General features: G+C 39.7%; 1 protein-coding gene across 4 annotated transcripts in view; it reads right to left on the minus strand.

Moving 5' to 3' along the window:
* Nucleotides 1-22,132, minus strand: part of LOC117394038 (cyclin-dependent kinase-like 5) — a 53,412-nt gene extending 31,280 nt beyond the window's left edge. For 2 of the 4 annotated variants that reach the window (XM_055221447.1, XM_055221448.1), the window contains exons 1-3: nucleotides 22,027-22,112; nucleotides 19,379-19,579; nucleotides 15,725-15,759 (exon numbers count right to left, since the gene is read on the minus strand). In XM_055221447.1, coding sequence (XP_055077422.1) covers nucleotides 15,725-15,759; nucleotides 19,379-19,442 — 99 coding nt within the window. In that variant the 5' untranslated portion in view covers nucleotides 19,443-19,579; nucleotides 22,027-22,112. Of the gene's footprint in view, nucleotides 1-15,724; nucleotides 15,760-19,378; nucleotides 19,580-21,945 lie in introns of all 4 variants that reach the window. The other 2 variants (XM_055221446.1, XM_055221445.1) reach the window with 2 other exon arrangements.
* Nucleotides 22,133-24,341: the final 2,209 nt, after the last annotated feature.

Below are 24,341 nucleotides of genomic sequence, written 5' to 3' on the forward strand. Positions count from 1 at the left end.
AATGAAGAGAATTTAATGCAGAATAAAACTGTTAATATGTGGCTAGTTTTTGTGTTTTTAGTGATACCTTGGAGGAAAAATTGCTAAAACACTATTATGCTAAATAATATATACTATGTGTGTATGTTATTTCTGCCCTTTAAGTACACCTACAGGGACAATTAAAGTTATTTGATTGATTGATTTATAGAGTGATATTAACATAAAGAATAATTCTGTACAGTGTCATAAAAAGAGTAACTTAGGCTTGGTACTTTGTACAAGGGCAGCAGACGGCGCATACTCAAACCCAGATATGTGATTGTAAAAGTTTTAACAGGACAGATCCTCTCTGCTTTCATGTGAGGTTAGAACAGCTTGCTCTAATTCACACACCAGTCATTTGAGTCACATTGCATTAGGTCTGATTGTACAATAACTGAGAGATCGCAGACATGCTGCTAGGAGCATTTCTCGAAACGTCTGTATTCATAGCTCTTTAGAAATCCCAATGTGATCGGGGGAGTGAAGCCTGCTGGGTAAATGATGAGCTTTGATGGTCACTGTCCTTTGCTACACAGCATGGCCAACACAGATGTTACCCTTGGACTGTGGCACTGCTGTGAGAATCAATAACTTCAATAAACATCACATTTTAAAATGCACTGTTTATATGGCTTTTATGAGAAACACCTTGAGATGTATGCTCCTAATCTTATATATAAAACAAAAGCCTGTCTCAAATATAATATAATAAAATGAATGTCCTTCTACAGTTGAAATCAGACGTTTACATACACTACAGTTTACATACAATACAGACACGTCCTCTTTTTTTCTCACTGTCTAAAATGAAATCAGAATAAACTTTACCTGTTTTAGGCCAATTAGGATTATCAAAATTATTAATATTTGCTAAATGCCAGAATAATGAGAAGGATTTTTAAGATGATTTTTCATTACTTTCTTCAAAGTCAGAAGTTTACATAGCCATTACTTTGGCTTTAAACTATTTTGGAAAACCCAGATGATGATGTCATGTCTTTAGAAGCTTCACAACATTTGAGTTAATTAGAGACACACCTGAAACACACTGCTTCATTGTGTAACATAATCGGAAAGTAAAAAGAAATCAGCCAAGATATCAGGAAGACAATTGTGGACTTGCATAAGTCTGGTTCATCCTTGGGTGTAATTTCCAGATGCCTGAAGGTGCCACGTTCATCTATTCAAACAATGGGAATGTCCAGCCATCAGACCGCTCAGGAAGGAGACGGGTTCTGTGTCCCAGAGACAAATGTGCTTTGGCCTGAAATGTGCATATCAAACCAAGAACAAAAGCAAAAGACCTTGTGAAGATGAGAGAGTGTGTGATTATCCACAGTGAAACAAGGACTGTACCGACATGGGCTGAAATGACACTCTGCAGGAAGAAGCCGTTACTCCAAAAAAACATAAAAAAGCCAGATTACAGTTTGCAAATGCCCACAGTGCCAAACACCTTGTTTTTGGAGACGTCCTGTGGTCTGATGAAACTAAAATTGAACTGTTTGGCCATAATGATCATTGTGACGTTTGGAGGATAAAGGGGAAGCTTGCAAACCTGAGAACACCAACCCTGCTGTGAAATGTGGGGGTGGCAGCATTATGTTGTGAGGTTGTTTTGCTGCAGGAGGGACTGGTGCACTTCACAAAATAGATGGTATCATGAGGAAAGAACATTATGTGGAAATACTTAAGCAACATCTCATGGCCAGGAAGTTAAATGGTACAAAAGGGTCTTCCAAATGGACAATGACCTGATGCATTCTGCCAAACTGGTTACAAAGTGGCTTAAGGATAACAAAGTCAATGTTTTGAAGTGACCATCACAAAGCCCTGATCTCAATCCTACTTTCAGGGCAGACCTGAAAAGACATGGGCGAGCAAGGCGGCCTACAAACTTGGCTCAGTTACACCAGTTCTGTCAGGAGGAATGGGCCAGAATTCCTGGGAACTATTGTGAGAAGGTCATGAACCCAATTCATCTGACTCAAGTCATACACAAAATACTAATAAAACATATGTAAATGTCTGACTTTGAAGAAAGTTATGAAAAATGTTCTAAAAAATCCTTCTTTCTTATTCTGGCCTTTAGCAAATATAAATTTTGGTAATCCTAACTGACCTAAAACAGGAAAAGTTTAGTTTGATTTCATGCCAGGCAATGATAAAAAATGTATCTTTTTATATAGTGTATGTAAACTTCTAAGTTAATTTCTTGTCCTCACTACACTTGCTATTTGGTGGAAAGGGACAAGTAGCATACCACAACAAAGACAATGTAATGATGTAATATCAAGTAGAGAAGAGTACACGTAAGCAAACAGGAAACAGCTTTGTAAAGGAGATCAAAAATATTATATACACCAACTCCACCTCAATCCCATTATTTCTATGACTTTATCAAGACCCTTAAAGAAATGACTGCTGTTCCAGTTTATTTATGTAGTTGGATAATCCTCTTGAAGTCAAAATAGCTTTTTTTCAGTTAGCATGCTAGTAACTATTAGCTTTATAGTGATGGTAAACCTCCACTCTGGCCTCTGAAAGTTGTGAAAAATGCTTATAAACTGAATAAATAGGATGCTCGGAATCCATAAGGTAAGTGAGGAATAACGTTGAACCTCTGCAAACCATTTAAAACAAACTAGTTCTATTTTTCATGTTTTTAAGACAGTAGAAAATCACGTATAGTGTTTTTCAACTATAGGTAATCCAAAAAAATGACTCACGATGATAATGCTAAACAGAAAATGTAACATTTATTTGGAATGAGAAGACAGCTGTCAAGGCTGTAAGAGGAGCAGGGGAATTCAGTCACATCTTGTCTTTTTGTAAGAGTTTAAAGTGAGATGAGTCGATGCTGTAAGTGTCAAAAATAGTCATCCACGTTAAAGGGTTTCATCATTTCATCAGTTGATTGTTTTGGTACAAACAGTCATCTCCAGTATCTTCCACACAATTAGTCAAGGCAGTCCCACACCTCCTTCTTTGATTCTGTCTTTTGTTTGTGAATTGTCCAAATAAGGAAATCAAACATGAACTTGGCTGTGACTTTTGTCAATAGCAGATCGGCCAATCTCTCATTACAAACTGTTCAGCTAAAGAATGGCAAAATGAAAAGCTAAAGAAAAACTGTAGCAAATTAGCTTATGCCCAGATTTGTTTTAGTCCTGAGTTTATGTATTTAGTCATACAAAACCTGGCTTAGACCTGAATCTTGTGTTTGACCCAGTTTAGACATCTGGAAGCCAACGTAAAGTGGAATATAATGCCATTTCAAAAGACAATTGTATTTATTTATTTCACAAACTATAAAAATCAACAGGTTTGGCAAATAATAACCACTCAAATAGTTAGCAATAAGTTAGTTTGGTTTAAATATGCATAACAATGAGGAAAAAACATACATGAGTCGCACTGGACTATAAGTCGTATTTTTGGGGACATTTATTTTACAAAATCCGAGGCCAAGAACAGACATTTTATCTTTAAAAGCAAATTATAATAATAACAGAATGAATAAAATAGAGAACAATAGGCTGAATATCAGTACAGCACACTAATGTAACACATTTATATTTATTCATGTACATGATGCATAGACAGAACTGGATATGTGTCTGGTATGTTAATGTAAGATATTAACAGTTAATCAGATAAAAGCATAAAAAAACAAGCTAACAAGTTTACTCTTAATCTCACTCCAAATCACTAAATTCACCGAATTCTTCATCTGCCAACTCCGGAAGAAGTTGAAGCGCCATTTCTGCTTCCGTGTGACTGTCATACTGGTACAAGCCTAAAGTGCCCTCCTGCAGGTGTCAGTGTGACAATAACAAAGATGTGAAATTATATATTTTAATCATTACCACATATAATTCTCATCTGAGTATAAGTCGCACCCCTGGCTAAACTATGAAAAAAAGTGTGATTTATAGTCCGGAAAATACACTTATTTAAGGCATAAGACATTTAGCATTTTTGATTATCTCATTTTTCAGTATTTACTGGAAATATATAGAATATTGACTCCTTTTTGACTGACTTTTTCCTACAGATATACTATAAAGAAATAATATTTTTGTGTGAAACTTGAAGGCATTTTTGAGGCTAGAATATAGTATTTTTTCATCCTTTGTAATAGAGATTCTTAAAAAAAATAAAATAATAATAATTAATTAATTAATTACCGGTAATAAAGCCTTAAAATCATTCAGTTGCATCAATTTGATCATTTTGAACATTCTAAGCATTTTTCATTTTATTGTATTCTCTAGACAATAAAATGAAATGCAAACAAGTTTCTAAATGCACAAATCTATTATTGGGAAGCAGTGTGTTCTCGTTGGTCCATGGAGCATCTATCTCTGAGGCAGGAGGCTGAGGCAGCATTTTGGCTCTGTTCAACATTATACAGCAACAATAACAGCCTCTAAGTCACAGGAGACAGCTCCAGTTAAGATTTGGACATCTTCACTACAAAGATACCAATAAATCACACACAGGACTTGGCAGGAAAGGAGCAGTGCATCTCAAACTGTGGGATGAGTACCAGCAGAGGAACAGTGCTATTCCTATTGTAGTCCCAGTGATGTTGGAGATAAGGTGTGAAGTTGAGATCCCTTTTTGGCAGTTTGGACCGGCTTTAATCTTAATCTTTTAATTTAGTGTTGGTTTTGACTGATTTCATCCTTTTGCTTAAGTCGGGCCTGCCAAGTGCCAACTTCAGTCATGTTACAGACCTTGTGTTGAGGTTTAGACTTTGTCTTATCGTGCCTGTTTATCTCTGGTGTATTCTGTCTGGTGTTACTTGGTTAAATGATTTTTATAAAGGTGCACAATGTAATTTTTCTGGTGGGGAGTCCACTACCTTCTTGTCTCTATTAAACTGAATAAATTTGCTTTGCCTATCTTCTACAGTATGGCATTATACTAATAATATACTTATATATATCTTGTATTTATTCATTAAAAAAGGTGTTTTTATTGCTCAAAAATACATGAAAAAACATGCATTCATCCTGTGAGTGGTCACCCATAAAACTTTGTTTGATGGCCAAACTGTGGAACATTCATGACATTGGCGGGCCATCCACCAGAATGTTTTTATAGTTTAGTCCTGGTGTATGGTTTGTTCTACCTAAACCTTTCCAAAAACCTGTAGTTATTTTGAAATCCCTGATGTGATTTACACATGGTTTAATCGTGATCCCAAACACTTGTTATTACTGGATATTATTTTCAAATCCAAAGATGATCCAAACTGTTACTTGATGTGAAAACTTTGAGAATTTTTTATCCTTTTTTTGTGTCAGTCCATCAAGTGCTGTGTCTGCCTACACAAAGCACATCACACCATCCACTCGTCTATGTGTGTCCAGTACATTATGTCACATTGTACACTGGCCCTGCTGAAGCCTGCGATTATTTACACTCACATGGAGCTGTAACAGAGAGTGGGAGGGCTTGGTTCATGTCCCATACACACATGTATAGTAGGTCTGTGACAAGTGACAGCAGCATATCTCACTCCATTAGGCACAGCAGTACAACCATTGAGGTCAGGCCGAGGCCCTGACACACATTCCCAACAAAGAGATATCAAACATCAGTATTAATTATCATGTCATAAATACAAAGATTTTTTTTTTTTTTAAGAATAATTTACTTCACCCTTGTACTCATTCATGGGGGTCACAAATAGTTGCCTGGACACAAGTACTTAGCCAAAAAAGCCTTAGCCTGAATCATTTCGGCAGGTATGGATACTGACAAAAAAAAACAAAAAAAAAATCACATTAAATTAGGACATTTCCTGAAACGTTACAATGGTCCATCCATCCATCCATTTTCTTCCGCTTATCCGGAGCCGGGTCGCGGGGGCAGCAGTCTAAGCAGGGACTCCCAAACTTCCTCACCCCAGACACGTCCTCCAGCTCCTCCGGTGGGATCCCAAGGCGTTCCCAGGCCAGCCGAGAGACATAGTCCCTCCAGCGTGTCCTGGGTCTTCCCCGGGGCCTCCTCCCGGTGGGACATGCCCAGAACACCTCCCTAGGGAGGCGTCCCGGAGGCATCCTGAGCAGATGCCCAAGCCACCTCAGCTGACTCCTCTCAACGTGTAGGAGCAGCGGCTCTACTCCGAGCTCCTCCTGTGTGACTGAGCTTCTCACCCTATACCTAAGGGTGTGCCCAGCCACTCTGCGGAGGAAAACCATTTTGGCCGCTTGTATCCACGATCTTGTCCTTTCGGTCATTACCCAGAGCTCATGACCATAGGTGAGGGTAGGAACATAGATTGACCGGTAAATCGAGAGCTTCGCTTTCCGGCTCAGCTCCTTCTTCACCACAACGGACCGATACAGTGACCGCATCACTGCAGACGCTGCACCAATCCTCCTGTCAATCTCCCGCTCCATCCTTCCCTCACTCGTGAACAAGACCCCGAGATACTTGAACTCCTCCACTTGGGGCAGAGACTCACCACCCACCCGGAGAGGGCAAACCACCTTTTTCCGGTCGAGAACCATGGCCTCGGATTTAGAGGAGCTGATTGTCATCCCAGCCACTTTACACTCGGCTGCAAACTGCCCCAGTGCCTGCTGCAGGTCCTGGCTCAATGAAGCCATCAGGACAACATCATCCGCAAACAGCAGAGATGAAATCCTGTGGTTCCCGAACCAGACCCCTTCGGCCCCTGGCTGCGCCTAGAAATTCTGTCCATAAATATAATGAACAGAACCGGTGACAAAGGGCAGCCCTGGCGGAGTCCAACATGCACCGGGAACAGGTCTGACTTACTGCCGGCAATGCGAACACAGCTCTTGCTCCGGTCATACAGGGACTGGACAGCCCTTAGCAAAGGGCCCCGGACCCCATACTCCCGGAGCAGCCCCCAAAGGACACCACGAGGGACACGGTCGAATGCCTTCTCCAAATCCACAAAACACATGTGGACTGTTTGGGCATACTCCCATGAACCCTCGAGGACCCAATGGAGAGTATAAAGCTGGTCCAGTGTCTATCGGTGACTATTGGTCGGATTCTCCTCTCCTCTCCGTGTGGTCTTTTTCTCTTTCTGAGATATAAATGAACACCATTGTAAAGTACTCAAAGTAAAGTAAAGTGAGTACTTTACAATGGTGTTCATTTATATCTCAGAAAGAGAAAAAGACCACATTTAACACAAAAAAAAAAAAAAAAATCTATCTGGTGTCAAAACTGATATTTAACATCAAGCCTTTTCCTTAGTATCAAAATCTGGTTTGAAAGTTTAGTACCATGACAAGATTAGTTGTTACAGAAAGTCCTCTAAGATTCCCCTCTAAATGCATTCTGATAATTCAGTCCTGATCATTTAGGACCAGTGTAAGTAAACTCGGTTTTGTCCTGTTCTAGTCCGGGGTTGTCAACATCTCAGTCTGCCTTGTGTTTTGTGCTGTTTTCCCCCTCCCTTCTGTGTCAGACCCTGGTGCTGGGCGGAGACTCTGGCTCCTCCCATGCACACCTGCACCTAGTCATTAATCAAGCTGCACCTGGGGAGGGCAAAGGGACCCAGGACCTGACACTCAGCACCAGATCGTCTACTTATCCACAGTGATACAACTCTGCTTGGCTTAGTCTCATGTTTTACATTTTTTACTCTTCTCTAAGTTGGATGTTTTTGTTCCTTGTGAGATCTCGCCCCCCGACCCACCTCTCCATGACCGGTCTCTGACCCTGCTGCCCACGATCTACTCAAGGACTCCTGCTAACAACCCCGCTCTCAACTGTCTGATCAATCTACCTTCATTTGCACATTTCATCTGTAAATAAACTCTGTTAAACTGTTCCCCGAGTTCTGTATCTTTGGTCCCCCTGTCAGTCGTTACGACAGGGATTTAGTCCCAATGTAGAACATATTTGGGTATGGTGATAGTGCAAGTGTGAACATACCCATAGTCTACAGGCAAAATTGGATCACTCACTGTGAACCACTAGTGACCATTTTTGACGCTAACTATACAGAGAATTTTCATAGGGTTAGACTTATTTTGTGAAATCTATTAACAAAATATTTAACAAGAACAAATTTATATGTGATGTGGGACCTCAGTCACAACATGTGCATCCTCAGGTGGGCGTTTTGACAACGCATCAGAACAGGTCTGAAATAGCTCTCATTCATCAGGGAACAATAAAGATGCACACATGCAGACAGGAAGTGCGTACTCTCCCCTGTTCCCTAATAGGCCCACACAGACACATACTCCACTCAAGGTGACCTATTTAACGCAATGTGCCAAAGCCCTGTTCTGTCCTAGATTCTTCTTCGCCACTGGGTGCAAAAAATAACTGTTCCCTTCAAAGAGGACATACATTTTTTATCTGCTAAATAAATCTCCTGATGGCCACTCAGCTTATTTGCTAAATAAAATACTTACAAATGTTTACCTGTTTGGCTTACATCTTTTCCTTATGCAAAAAGAATACAAAATATTATGATGAGTGTTCCAAAGAAAATAGACATTTATGTAACGTAGGCTCTAGGACAACAATAGACATTTGTTGACTGATTGAACAAAAAGTACAACCTACATTTTCAAATGCATAAGATGTCCAGAAACATCCACCATTTAAAAATATACTGTAAGAAACGGGAACATTGATACTTTCTCTGACCTCATTATCAGAATAGAAGAGGCAAAACTCCTGCCATTAGAGGGGACATGTCAAACTAAATACCGGTAGAACGTGGGCACTGCTGAAATAGGCTCCTCCAGCATCTGATTCATGTGATTCAGGTCCTGGAGGCTAAATGAACCAGAGTGTGCCAGGAAAATCCACCATACTGGAGCTGCCATGGGCCCTCGCCATAGGAGGGATCTATTGTGCCTGTAAACACTGTTTGTCATATGCCACATATGCTCAGTCTCGGCAGCTAATAATAGGCTCTATGAATCATGTCATGTCTCCTGCTACGCGAGCTAACACTCCCTGTATATTGTTGACCTAAGCAATTTACTAATTAATATGTAATAATATAAGATTAGTTATAAAAATGTTTTAAATGTAAAATATTTATCTTTATCTTGTGGGACTCCTGAGGCAGCCGATGAGTACAGGCGGGCCAAGCGTGCCGCGGCTCGTGCGGTTGCAGAGGCAAAAACTCGGGGTTGGGAGGAGTTCGGGGAGGCCATGGAGGAGGACTATCGGACGGCCTCAAAGAAATTATGGCAAACCGTCAGACGCCTCAGGAGGGGGAAGCAGTGCTTCACCAACACTGTTTACAGTGCGGGTGGAGAGCTGCTGACCTCGACTGGAGATGTTGTCGGGCGGTGGAAGGAATACTTTGAGGATCTCCTCAATCCCCCCGTCATGTTTTCCGAGGAGGAAGCAGAGACTGGGGACTCGGAGGCGGACTCGTCCATCACCCTGGCTGAAGTCACTGAGGTGGTTAGCAAGCTCCTCGGTGGCAAGGCTCCGGGGGTGGACGAGAGTATCCTGAGTACCTCAAGTCTCTGGATGTTGTGGGACTGTCTTGGCTGACACGTCTCTGCAACATCTGTATAAGAAGGGGGACCGGAGGGTGTGTTCCAATTACAGGGGAATCACACTCCTCAGCATTCCCGGTAAGGTCTACTCCAGGGTACTGGAGAGGAGAATTCGACCGATAGTCGAACCTCGGATTCAGGAGGAGCAGTGTGGTTTTCGTCCCGGTCGTGGAACACTGGACCAGCTTTATACTCTCCATTGGGTCCTCGAGGGTTCATGGGAATATGCCCAACCAGTCCACATGTGTTTTGTGGATCTGGAGAAGGCATTCGACCGTGTCCCTCGTGGGATCTTTTGGGGGGTGCTCTGGGAGTATGGGGTCCGGGGCTCTTTGCTAAGGGCTGTCTGGTCCCTGTATGACCGGAGCAGGAGCTGTGTTCGCATTGCCAGCAGTAAGTCAGACCTGTTCCCGGTGCATGTTGGACTCCGCCAGGGCTGCCCTTTATCACCGGTTCTGTTCATTATATTTATGGACAGAATTTCTAGGCGCAGCCAGGGGCCGGAGGGGGTCTGGTTCGGAACCACAGGATTTCATCTCTGCTGTTTGCGGATGATGTTGTCCTGATGGCTTCATTGAGCCAGGACCTGCAGCAGGCACTGGGGCGGTTTGCAGCCGAGTGTGAAGTGGCTGGGATGAGAATCAGCTCCTCCAAATCCGAGGCCATGGTTCTCGACCGGAAAAAGGTGGTTTGCCCTCTCCGGGTGGGTGGTGAGTCTCTGCCCCAAGTGGAGGAGTTCAAGTGTCTCGGGGTCTTGTTCACGAGTTAGGGAAGGATGGAGCGGGAGATTGACAGGCGGATCAGTGCAGCATCTGCAGTGATGCGGTTGCTGTATCGGTCCGTTGTGGTGAAGAAGGAGCTGAGCCAGAAGGCGAAGCTCTCGATTTACCGGTCAATCTACGTTCCTACCCTCACCTATGGTCATGAGCTCTGGGTAATGACCGAAAGGACAAGGTTGCGGATACAAGCGGCCAAAATGGGTTTCCTCCGCATAGTGGCTGGGCGCACCCTTAGGTATAGGGTGAGGAGCTCAGTCACACGGGAGGAGCTCGGAGTAGAGCCGCTGCTCCTACACGTTGAGAGGAGTCAGCTGAGGTGGCTCGGGCATCTGCTCAGGATGCCTCCTGGACGCCTCCCTAGGGAGGAGGCCCCGGGGAAGACCCAGGACACGCTGGAGGGACTATGTCTCTCGGCTGGCCTGGGAATGCCTTGGGATCCCACCGGAGGAGCTGGAGGATGTGTCTGGGGTGAGGGAAGTATGGGAGTCCCTGCTTAGACTGCTGCCCCCGCGACCCGGCCCCAGATAAGCGTAAGAGAATGGATGGATGGATGGATATTTATCTATGCACTTATCACTGTAAACATGATTAAAACTGCTCAAAATCTAACTCCTCTCAGTGGCTTCTTGACTCTAAGGCCAGATTTTTTAGTAAATAGGTTTATATTAACACCGAACAGTTTTCTAGGTTGCTACACTGGACGCCCTTTCAGATATGACTTTTCTCTGTTTGTTCACTAATCAGATTTCAAATCCATTTCACTTATAAACAATAACATTTACTATCGCTAGTCATTTCCTGTCAGTGCCATGATGATGTATGTGTGTAATAGTTACATCTAAAAATGTAATATGAACGTGTTAATAGTCCTGGAGTCTAAATATGCTCTCAGTATTTCATTGGCACTTCTATGGTGTTTCTATGGCTGTGCTCCTCATGCTGTCAGTCCGTAATCACATTTCATGTGTGCTGGATGCCAAGCAGCCTATTAGGTAAGGAGATAGCAAGCCCATATTCTGTCAAGAGCAAAACAAAAACAAACATGGCAGCCATGCATGTGTAGGACTGGATGTACTGCCTTCTCCTCTGATGAATAGTCAGCCTTTGATTTATTTTTACTCTCTATGGCGCTTTCATAGCTGCTTTACTCAAAAGCCCCATCCGCATCTGATGATATCTTGCTCTCTTAGCGGTCAGTGTCTTTTTTGTCTGATGAACAAAAGAGCTCTATATAACTTTGATGAATTATTATTAGGAAATATGTGTGCATATGCTAATTTCACAGAAAAATAATTAACTGCCATTTTTGTAACATTTTTGCAGCTGTGTCTAAGGAGATGAGTAAATACGTGTTAAATCAAATAAAAGTCAATCTACAAAATGTGTTGGTTTGGAATAAACTACTGAATTTTGCTCATGCTTCATCAACATTTATATTGTTCATCATTGCTATATAGGGACAGTTGATAAAGTAGCTCAACAAAGTATCAGTATAGAAACAGTTCATATGCTCAGAGATGATGTGACATGTGGCTACAACCCCAGAGCATTTTCTTCTACAATTTGCAAAACTATTACTACTATTTTTTTTTTTATTACTGTATCCATCCATCAACAACCTTCGAAGTAGACCATGTATTTCAAAGTTTCAGAACTCACCACTGAGGAGAACGAGGTCTAACTGTGTCAATGTTTTACCTGAGTTTCGACAGTGACAGGGGAAACCACTCCTGACCATGATAAGGTGGACCTATGGGCTGTTTACATTCCTGAGATTGGCTCTACTCTTAAACAAACACACTGCTCTGTTTGGAGTCCGCTGCATTTCTATGAGCTACACAAAAGCCTGTGATCTTAGCCTGGATTGTGATTAACCAAGCAAGCTGAAAGATGCTTTTGTGTTCAATTCACACTTACTGGTCACTTTATTAGGTACGTCAAAACATTCAAAAGCAAAATCATCCAAGTTATTCTGATATCTGATCTGTGGGATGGTTGCTCAGATTGGGGTCTGGTACTACCCCCTTCTGAGAGTGAAACCAGAAGAGCTGTGTGCCATTTTTGAACAGGCTTCTTTCTGGGAGTTGGTGAGTTTTGCTGGGTCAACAGAGAGCCAACCCACGCAGAGGTAAAGTCGCTTGTATTATCAGCAGCAGCAGCAAACAAGCCTAGAGCAACAGTGAATGTTAGGTCAATCGGAATTAGGCTAAAAGAGACCCACTTTGTATCCAGACATTTACACACAAAATAGAACACACTGATTAGAAAGTATCAAACGCTTTGGCAGTATGACTAAATATTGTACAGAGAGTACAGGAAAGGTCTTGGGTGCTTTCCATTTAAAAGGGAAAAAAGTACTCTGTCATAGGGAGGGAGCTGCGCTTTTTAAAATATTTATATTTGCAATACATTATTTTTATAATGTCTTCACCACTGGGAAATGATGGTTGTTTAAAGCTAAGGTCAGCAATCATTGTTTGTTAGCTCTATACTAGAGCATTCTTTGAATGAGTCAGATGAAAATATGGTGGGCATTCGCCTGCATGTATATAGTATATAGTATGTATATAGTTCATCAGGATTTTCTGAACCTGTGTGTTACGTTGTAATTATTTGTTGAAAACAAAACTGGAGACAAAAAAGCCTACCCTGCACATTTTTTTTTTTTTTTATTGATTGTTATAGGTCAGGTTGCATTGATTTCAGTGAATAAGAGGGTCATTCAGCCAAAGGTTAATGTGGTCTGATCAGGCTCAACTGCATGGGTTTTATTGTGGGTACAAGTGAGCTACACCTAATAGACTTTTACTTTGAGTCTGTCTGATCAGTTACCTCAATGTGGAATACAAATCATAAATTTACTTGTGCTCTAAATAATTGTCAGCAAGTAAAAAATGGAAAGTTGGTCGTTGGTCTTTATCCCCTGTGACTATTCACTGGCAATTGCCCAGAACGCCAAAAGACCAGCTGAGAGGGGCAGGTTCAATGACCCATGCAAATCTACAGCTGGCCATACTGTAGCCGCTAACATTTGAACCGAACAGAATGGCAGGACAGTTCTTGTCTATTAATATCTCTGCTGGACAAAAGTGCTTTTGCCTTTGACAAGAGCCAAAATTTGTGGTCCTGCAGCTGTCCTTTTAGGATAGACAGATATACAGAATCTAGAGAGATCCGCTTTAAATTCTGCATCTATTTAAACCTCCCAATTCTTGTGAGGAAATGGCTGAATGAACTCTTGTCTATTTCCATGCTTCCTATCTCCCCAGATCTTTGTGCAATGTAATTATTACTGTTAAATACACAGATTGTATCATCTGAATTTAAGGGGCGTGGCGCGAGTGAAATGAGCACGTTCAGGGAGCAGCTGGGACTTGGCAGCAGCAGCCATTTTCTGAGGTCCTTCTCCTCCCTCCAAAAGAATAGCATCTAACCTCAGCTCTGAACAGGCTCTGTGTATTCACCGCATGTCTAGATGTGGCTATTGCACTTGCTGCTTTTGCATTATGCAGCAGAGGTCCAAAGTTATCTCTACACAAAAGACATCGTTCACACCACCAACACAACATTTTGGCTCGGCTCCATATTGATCCACAGCAAGAGATGTCATCCCCTCCTGCCCATAAAAACACTGATATTGTTTCAAAAGCTGCATCACTGGATATCTTAAGTGCACAGTGTCCGAATAGGATACAAGCGTGTTATGTAATTATTCCACAAATCATGCAATACAAATCTGCCAATATTACATTTGTCTAGATAACCTTGTCTTATTACAACATTTGATCGTCTATTCACTTCATTTCATGAAGTGAATAGACGATAGCTGTATAATGTGATTATGGTATACATACAAAGACTCTGTGCTAACTTGTCTGTGCAATCACAAACAAGGCCTCTGTGCCATTTCCAATATAGCATGATATTCTTGCAACAAAACACCCAAACGGAAAACTAACAAAAACAGCATTCATGAAGATTAACTTTAAACAAACATATTAACACAAAAAGTCCATTTGCACAATGCACATCATGTTAAAGAAGCATATATTAAATATGTTTTGATACTATTAGCCAATAGAGAACAAATGGGGTTTTAATTAAGCAGATATTTTGCAACTAATATAGAGAGATAAGCTTATTCTTCCCTTATTTTTGTTCCATTGACTTCTCTGTCAGGTCTCAAACGCGTCTGAATGAAACGATTCAAAGATCAATTTGCTGAACAATGTCTGCGCTCAATAGACAGCTCTGAATAACAAACATGACGTGACATCTCCTTTCACTTGCAGTTCCCTTTCGCTACTTCATCCATAGATACACATTTCAAACTAATTCCTGCATTCAGACCATCATAATAATGAATGTAGCTCTGCCACTGTTGTGAGAATAGGGGCATAGACCTCTGCAGCTGTTTAGGCCTGGGATCAATCCGTTTGAATAATAAAAGGTTGGTAATTATAGGTTGTGCTTCTTGCTTTTCTTTTACAATCCTACCGCTTAAGTTAACATTAGAAACATCCAAAATAGATATACTGGAAGGTCTTTGCTTGCTGCTCCAAATGTAGGTGGTAGTTATTCTTTTATTCACACTGGATGTCTGTCAATAGCTGGCACATCCTCTTCCCTAAATGGGCTGAAGATGACTGAGCTATTACTGCAGAGGGCCCTTGTCTGCTTTGTATTGTCTTGGGCTATTATTAATTATCTTTGAACACTGGAAATTTAATTGGTAAAATAAGCTTGCTTTTATATGAACAGCAGCTTATGAAATAGGGAGAGGACAAGATGATTAAGACTGAGGGCTTAAAGGGGGAAATCCACATTGACTCAAAGAGTATCCATCTCTGATAAAGCTCAAGAGACAAAGAGAGCAGAACCAATTAGACAGCAGTTTGCAGGGGCCACTCAAGGCACTTTAGGACCACAAACAAATGAGGCAGGTTTGCACTTTTAAAGGGATATTTTGCATTCTGTGAAGTTGTATAAGTTTCATAGGACCCCCAAGCAAGTATGGTTAAAAGGTCTCACTTAAAAAAGAAGTCTATCCATTGCATTTGACTGATCCCTCAGTGGGACAACTTGTGCGAAGCAGTGCATAGAAGGGACCCCTTTCGAAATTAGAGCCAGTATGTTATTGGATTTTGTTAGCCCATGTCTGAGATTGACTTTAAAAATCTCTGTCTGATTACACCGTTACAGCACATATTTGACAAACAATATCACATACAAATCAGTCTAGTGTCAGCTGGTCTAAACTACTCCTACTACTACCCCTTTTGTATCTGTATCTTTTGTTTACTCACTAATGGTATGCTGACTTACATGTAGAACTCAGAATATCCCTTTAAGAGGTTAAAAGAATAAATTAGGTTTATAAAAAGTGCTTACCTTGTGTCGGCACTTCAAAACAACACCATAGGCACCTAAAAAAGCACAAAATGAAATTAAATCAGTCCAACTTTGCTCATAATCAAAATTAAATGTAACACAGACCATAATTTAATGTAAGTCAAAGCAGACAGACCTGAATGAAAAATAACAACTGTGACAGAGAATATTAAGTTTAAACACGCTGATATGTGGTTAGCATCTCAGTATTTGACCTTTACCCATGAATAAACCAGGAGCAAAAGGCCAATAGTGGATCTACAATGGCAGGATAAGGCGCCACTTAAGCACTTTTATTTCCTTGGTTTCTAGTAAATCCCGAACATCATCCCCCTCTGTGAAAGGACAGGTGGCTCAAAAAGTAGGCCGCTGGAGTTGGCAGGTTACAGTAGCTGTGATGTTATCGGCCAAGGTAGTCACACACATGTCCCTGAGGGCCCAAGATGGGTTCTTAAACAACGGTGGACAAGTTTCAGGTATAGTTAATGGGAAACATGGCTACCTGGAACATGAAAGAGTGTTGTTTATGTGTGTTGTCTATAGCGTTTATCTGATGAAGACGTTAAATACATTTCTCAGAAGCTACAATATACAGTACTGTACATCAGGTTGGACTACACTCTAAAAATGCACAGTCCAGCTTTTCAGAGTGTTTATCTTTACCTATATACCTGATATCAACTGACCGGAGCAAAGACTGCACATATTTTCTTTAAAAGACAAATGTATATATGTATACTATAAAATATGTTATGTAACTGTTATTGTTCAAGTGACTGGAGAACTGCATTCAAGTTCATACCAGTTCATGTATCATAAATTGGGGTCAAGTAAATAGAGTAAACAGGGAAGTAAATGGTGAGTATTGATAGTTGCCAAAATTAGACTTTCCTTATGGTAAAATTGATTATTAAAGATTATCTTTCAAATAAAACATGAACTATGGCATTGTTTTGAATATGTTAAATATAATTTATTGAATCCACAAACTCTGACTACATCATTGTCATATTCAGTTTTTATTTGGGATCACCAAATTAACAGGACATGTGTGTTCCCATGGTGACACTTTTGCAAATGAGCTTTGTTATTCTTCAGTGGATAAAAGACAATGCATTTCAAATGTGATCAAATTTACCAGGAAAAAACAAAGGAAATCTGTGTATTTTATATACAGTGGGTCTGCTCTGATTCTTGTGGCTTCATCCTATATGCAATGATTCATATGATTATCAGAACGACACGTTATTTCAGGAATGTTCACGATAATCAGACAGTTATGTAATGCATTATGTGTTGTTCCATTATTATTACACGAAAAATGATACAGCCTATGCGCATCACTGCAGTTTTACACGCTGTGAATGTATATTTAACACAATGTATGACAATAGTCCTTCACATTAACTTGCTACACAAAGTGGCAGATAATCTCTCTTTATATGGGCAAATTGGACCAGTTCAGCTCTAGTATTTGTGTAGTTATTGCAAGCCAGAGCCAAAAGTTAAAATTGGCTGGTTATAAATGACAAAATTATGTAAACACCACCTGTTTTGCTTTACAAATATACTTCTTCTTTCTGTTTGGCAAAAAATTATTTAAAAATTTTTTTCCCACTTATTGATCGATCATAGTTGTTAGTTAGTTGTTTTGATTTTCCAGACAGTTATCCAATCAGAATGAGCCTCATATGAGTCTCTCATTTGGGTTGCCATGTTTCAATGATGAATTCCAGATGATTAAAACTTAAAAGGACTGATGTGAATCGTCACTACCTAAAGCTCAGCACCTGCAGCCAATCATTAATCATTGCTAGTGCAGCATCTGCAGCTCAGTCAGTGATTTCTCGAGGTTCTGAGCTTTCACATGAGGCATGGCCTTTCCATATATTGACCATATATACAAGGGGTTTAGGCAGTGACAGGTTCAGTTGTGATTGTAATACATTTTTTAGAACTGTAAGAGCGCAGGCTATACACAGTCCCTTTAATAATCTCCATTTAAAACAAAAAAGTAAACTTTCTTCCTCCAAATTATGAACTATGTTCCAAACAGCTTCCTTTATTGGCTGGAGAGCTCTCAAACAAAAAAGGGACCCCGGCCGTGCATATCATTGACAATTAGAGATCTTGATTAAAACGTTGATTAATTACGCAGTCCTAATTGCAGCTATAACTTACAACACATTTCTTATTCATCACATAATTAACCAAATTGACTGGTGTTCAGATAAGTGGGGAACAAAACTGTCAGTGTGGACTTGAGTGTGGAGGGAAATCTGGACTGAAATACTTGAACAGTTTCAGAAGGATACTAAAAGTGCTGACTGCTTTCATTGGACAGCCACTCAAACTAGAGCTTCCTGCAGCTCCAGTGCCATGTCGCCCTCATAGAGTAAAGTTATCGGAGGCTAGAGAAGAGGTGCAAACTGGGACAAGTGGGTGGCCTTACCTGAGGGCACTTTCTATCAACCAAATGACTCGTGGAAAAGAAGGAGGCTTTTGACACAGGATTTAAGCACAAAATCTGTGTTTTTAGATTTTTTATTAGCAGCAATTTAAGCCAATCAAACCAGCCAACCTATGCTGCACTTACATCACTGCGTCGGGAAACAAGGCCACCTACTTATCCATTGGACATACAAGGCTTTTACTGACCTTTTTACATGGTCAAATTGGACACAGCTATCAAACGATTACTCACTGGATACAGCCAAAGGTGTGAGTGTGTTACGTCAGCTGTGCCATTTGAAATACGTTACATTGCTATCAGTTGTAACCCATGTCTAAACCAAAGGTCTAACCAAGAAGTAAACCAGGTCTACATAATAACAGAAGGACTTTATTAGGTCTAAACCAGCAATAAATAAAATAAATCTGATTTAAACCAGGACTAAACTTTGTGTAGTCCAGGATTAAAGGGGTACCATGTCAGTTTTTAGATGGAGAGCCCAAAACCTATTATTATTCTCCACGTTGTTTTACCTAGAGTGTTCCACAAAAAGAAATAAAACTAGCAATCGCCAGAGACAAGCGTATGACTCCACAAAAACAAGTTTTTTTTTGGCAATAAAAACAAATAAAGGTGGATAAATGAAATATACACAGGCAAATTCCAGGCAAAGAAATAACATTTCACAAGCAGGTGACAGACCCTCAACCACTTTAATGACTTATTTCAATATCTACACCAGGTATTTAGGGCTGTAGTCGAACAAATTCTTGGTTGACTAAAGACATACCCCGTCGATCAATCGGGGGAGAGGCAAAAGCACTCTTATTATTACATATCTTTTTACATATAAATACAAAAAAAACCCTAATTCTTCAGCTAACTCACTCGCTTCTCCTCTCAGCTGTTGCCCATATAAATCTTTATTATCTAAACATTAGTCATAGTAATAGTAGTAATTAGTTGTTTTAGTCGACTAATACAAATTTTGATCAACTAAGACACCATCAACCAATTCATTGACTAAATGCCTAAAGCACTACAGCCCTGCAGGTATTAATTTCATAATGTATTAACCCAAGTCTAATTCTGAACTAAACCAGAACCAAACTAAATTTAAACTATAGTATTACAAAGATAAAACAGGATGAACAACAAGCAAACAGGACTAAACTAAAGCAGTAAGCACACTGTACACTTACCTTCACCCACAATTCCAAGGACTTCAAATTTATTCATTACATCACCAATGTTAGGGGTCTTCATGAAATCAAAGGGTGTGCAGTGGAAGATTCATGTGAGACAGAGGAGGTCCTACAGGACACAGTGAGGCAGCCAGCTGTCCACTCCTGAGAGACAATCGCTGGTTCTGGTCCATTCCCTCTTCAGCAGCTCAAATCCACCTGCACAAAACACGAAAGAGCCCTGTTTGTACTGCACAATATATTCTAATCAAATCTTTAAAAAAAAACACACACACACAAAGGCTCCAATTATTCAGATAATAGAAAGTCTGCAAAGAATAAAATATCCTGTCTTTTATAGAAAAATCTCGTTGTACCTGTAGTTTAGACCTCTACAAACTAACAAGCATGTTTTGAAATTCATGGGATTATTTTATCAGTTCATATTTCAGTCTTCTCTTAAATTCCAAAATCATGCAGCCTACTCTAGTTTGAATTTTATATATATATATATATATATATATATATATATATATATATATATATATATATATATATATATATATATATATATATATATATATATATATATATATATATATATATATATATATATATATATATATATATATATATAATGTCATATGTGAAAGTAGTTGTTGTACCAGAGCCTTTAACTTTGATGCATCCAAAAGTAGACTAGACAGAGGAACATTCCAGGTAAAGGAAAAATCTCCATGCAGACAAGGTGGCGGACAACCCACTAGAAAACTTACAAAGTGCACCTTTAAATATGTCATTTACTCACAGCGTAGTTGCACTTGAATAACTAAGATTGAAGAACCTAACCCTTCATTGGTTGCCCAGGTTTGGTCCTTGTATGTTTGTATTCTTACTTCTTCTCAATTTACATTTGAATAAGTGGAATGTACACTCAAACCGCATATCTTAATAGTTATGACATATTTCATTGAGTTTGTTTGTTTGGTTTTTTCCTTGAATGGCAAAAAATTTCTAATGCTGTCTTTACTTAATACAGTGTTTAAAGTATAGTATAGTTCAAGATGCTAGACTGGATTAAACACCAAAAGGCATCCTTCATGTAATCTCTGGAGGGTGTCATTGCGTGTACTGTTATTAAATCTGATAAAACCCAGCAGATACCCCCTTCTCCATTTCATTTTCTCCTCTAGTGGATCGCTCCAGGACTAGCCTACACACACAGCACAGTCTCCTACAGCGCAGTGGGCACAGGAACTAATCATCAACATGCAAAAACCTCAGGACCAAAATAAACTGGGAGCACAGTGTAACCACCATGTAATTACTCAGCCATGGAACATCAACATGCAGATAATCTGACAGCAACTTAAACAATGCATATTTTAAACTAAAGGGCTGTGTTAAGCATGGACAATGTGAGAAATGGAGCTTGCAATATATGAACAACTGCCTGACAAACAAAGTCACATACATGAAATTATGTTTAGGTAAAAGAAAAGAACTAAGATTTAAACAAGAATGGAACAGGGTAATATATGACCAAACAGAATGAAATGAGTAGTGGATTGAGACAAAATTAGACCTAAACCAGTTTTATATTGAGACTTAAGTAATGTCTAACATCAACTAACCTGAACTACAGAGTGATGTGGATCTAAAAAAACAAAAACAAAAAAAAACTGTTCCAATAATGTGCTGGTCTAGTCTGGCTTCCACCACTTTAATCCAGAGAGGTGCTTTAAGCCATCTACTCCCCAAGCCTAGATCCAGAGGGCTAATATGATCAGGAATGCACTGGGCACTGCTGTGGATCTTATATTTTGTGTGTGTGTGTGGGGGGGGGGGGGTAGGGGTGTCTGTGTGTGTGTGTGTGTGTGTGTGTGTGTGTGTGCGCGCGCGCGTGCGCGCGTGTGAGAACAGAATGACTCATGCGTGGTAATGGCTTTAGCCTGAGGAATTCACAATAGCAGAACCTCTTCATGTTATCAATGACTGCTGTTGCATAGGGACAAACTACTTGTGCACAGGTGAAAAGTACAGTCCAGAAAAGGTTTGGAAAAACAAAACATTTTAGCTCACAACGTCACTGCAATTGGAGGTCATTATAGTTCTTATCCTGTATATTTTTTGTTGAAAGACTATTTTCAAAACTGAAAGACACCAATAAAACAGTCGATCCGCATGTGCTTGGCAAATTTAAGAGTTTGGAATTGATTTAAACTTGAAAAAAGCCTGCATCTGTAATGTCATAAGTAGTAAATTCCTTATTCATAGCAAATGCTTGTTTGACATCAGCAATTTTTTGTACAAAATAATGACCAGGTCCTTGACAAACCCCATCTCCTGTTGTGTAGATGTGTAAAAGTAAGCTACGCCAGACCAATAAATCACTGTCCCGCCCATTTTCCAGTGCACAACCACAATAAATCACACAAGTTTACTTCTTTATCAACATTACTAGCAGATTAGATCATGTTTATAGTTTTGTCAGGGGCTAGTTAGCAACGTCAACTAGTTTTTTTCTAATTGATCCGAATCAAAAAACATAATTTTGCTGTAGAAAATCCCAAGCTGTACGTTACCTTTCAAGTGTGGAGCAAGGAAAATATTCACATGTGCAGCTTGCAGTTCTTCCTCAAATAATGGGAAAATAAAGTACTCACGCAGTCAGTTTTGGAGCAGAAATTGTGGAAGTGGGCCCATATATCCACCCACTAACGGAGGAGGATATTTTCATTGCACCAGACAGCTACAGTAACTGGATCGTGCGGTTGACAAGCTGCAAGTACATCACCAGGCAACAGCTTGAGTGACGGCAGCGAGAGCCAATCAGAAGTCTCGATGCGCTTGCTTTTTGGCATGCCCACTCCTCGGCAGCCAATCAGAGAGCAGAGTTGGACTGTAGGCGGGTGAAGTGTGTGGTGAGCTGTTGAGGTCTCTTTTTTTGTACGAGGTGGGATATTATTGTTCCAGTTTAATAATAATAATAATAATAATAATAATAATAATAATAATAATAATAATAATAATAATAATAATAATAATAATGATAATGATAATAATAATAATAATAATAATAATAATAATAATAATAATAATAATAATAATAATAAGTTATGCTACAATTTGGTGTTTTGGTTCTCAAAATAATTATTGGAAGTGTTAATTATCCAGAAGTGTCACCACAAAGAAAAGCACAGTTTAACAGCATTTACGGTAAAAGTGGGCAGGGTGGAATGAGGTCAATATGCAGGTGAAGGCACTGACAAACCGAGCTCAGTTGTTGTCCTACCTTTTTATTATTATTATTATTATTATTATTATTATTATTATTATTATTATTATTATTTGCCATAGCTGCCTTGGGGCTGATTAACTACAATGTGGCTGCCCATCTGCGCCAATGGCCTTTCTGACCACTAGTCATTTCACACACACAGTCAGCTAGACTAGTTCAAATGTGCATACTCCTAAATTATTTAAACTACTATATTTCTGAAGTGATATATGTGCAATTAATTAAAAAAAAAAAAACAACTAACACTATCGTTTAGAACACAGGTGAGACATAACACAAGTACATAAGCCTAGCACTAATGCTCTCTACCCTCTTTTTAAAATGTGATCAAATGTTTGAGGCCCTTTAAGCACTGATCCATAACCAGAACTCCCCCTGTTGTTCACACATAAAGCCATATGCTGCCCCCTACAGGACACACGTCTGTATAGAAGTGTTAAGATTAAGACTCAAGTAAAAAGGATTATAGGCCTATTTAGCAACTACAATTTTTAATGTTGAAGACTAAGTCTCCATGCATGAGACAAATGGTTTATTGCAGTGGTGAAATGTAACAAAGTAAAAGCAGCAAAGAACTGTACTGAAGTGAAAATGTTAGATTTCTGTACTTTACTCAAGCACATTTTAAAGTGGATACTTTTTACTGTTACTTCAGTACATTTGAGAGCAGTATCTGTACTTTCTACTCTACATTTTTGACAAAGACTGAAAAGTAAAAGTATTTTTCATTATTGTTTGAGACCTGCTGAAAAGTCTTAAGTTTATTTTTAACACGTTCATAGTTTGAGCAAACAAAAATATACTAATAATACAAACAAAGATAAATTTAGCACAAAATCACTACATTTGAATCCTTATAAGACCTCAAAATCTGCGCAAAAAACTTTTATTTTTTTGTAATTTAAGCACATTTTAAAGGTGTACTTTATTTTTTTTTTAATTTAATTTAATTTTTTTCATGTGATACTTTTACTTCAGTATTCTTTTGCTCTGATATCTGTACTTTTACTTAAGTAACAAAACTGAGTACTTCTTCCACCGCTGGTTTTGTTATTGGTTGTAGCCAAGCAATAGTTTTCTAAATAGCCTATATTAATAATTAATTTGCTTGTGGGCTACTTAGTACCTTCTTGAATAAATGGACCCTTAATTTCTAATCACTCAAAAGCACATTTGGCAAATGTATTAAAAACACTTCTACACTTTATGTCTTTAGTTAGTATTAAAATTGCGAATTGCGAGTGTAATTATTAATGAAATGGGCATTTGTGTGGCAGCACAGTCAGAGCGTTTGAAGTGAAAGGAAACTGTGGGTTGGGGGTGTTTATCAATTCTGACTCATCCTCCTGACGCAAATCAAAATTCAATTTGAGAAAGAGTTAAATTTATAGCTTTTAATTAGGCCATAATTTGGATGAAATTAAAAAACATCCATCCATCCATTTTCTTCCGCTTATCCGGAGCCGGGTCGCGGGGGCAGCAGTCTAAGCAGGGAGTCCCAAACTTCCCTCACCCCAGACACGTCCTCCAGCTCCTCCGGTGGGATCCCAAGGCGTTCCCAGGCCAGCCAAGAGACATAGTCCCTCCAGCGTGTCCTGGGTCTTCCCCGGGGCCTCCACAACTGGCTCCTCTCAACGTGTAGGAGCAGCGGCTCTACTCCGAGCTCCTCCCATGTGACTG

The sequence above is a fragment of the Periophthalmus magnuspinnatus genome, chromosome 4, assembly GCF_009829125.3.
Source record: "Periophthalmus magnuspinnatus isolate fPerMag1 chromosome 4, fPerMag1.2.pri, whole genome shotgun sequence".
Taxonomy (NCBI): Eukaryota; Metazoa; Chordata; class Actinopteri; order Gobiiformes; family Gobiidae; genus Periophthalmus; species Periophthalmus magnuspinnatus.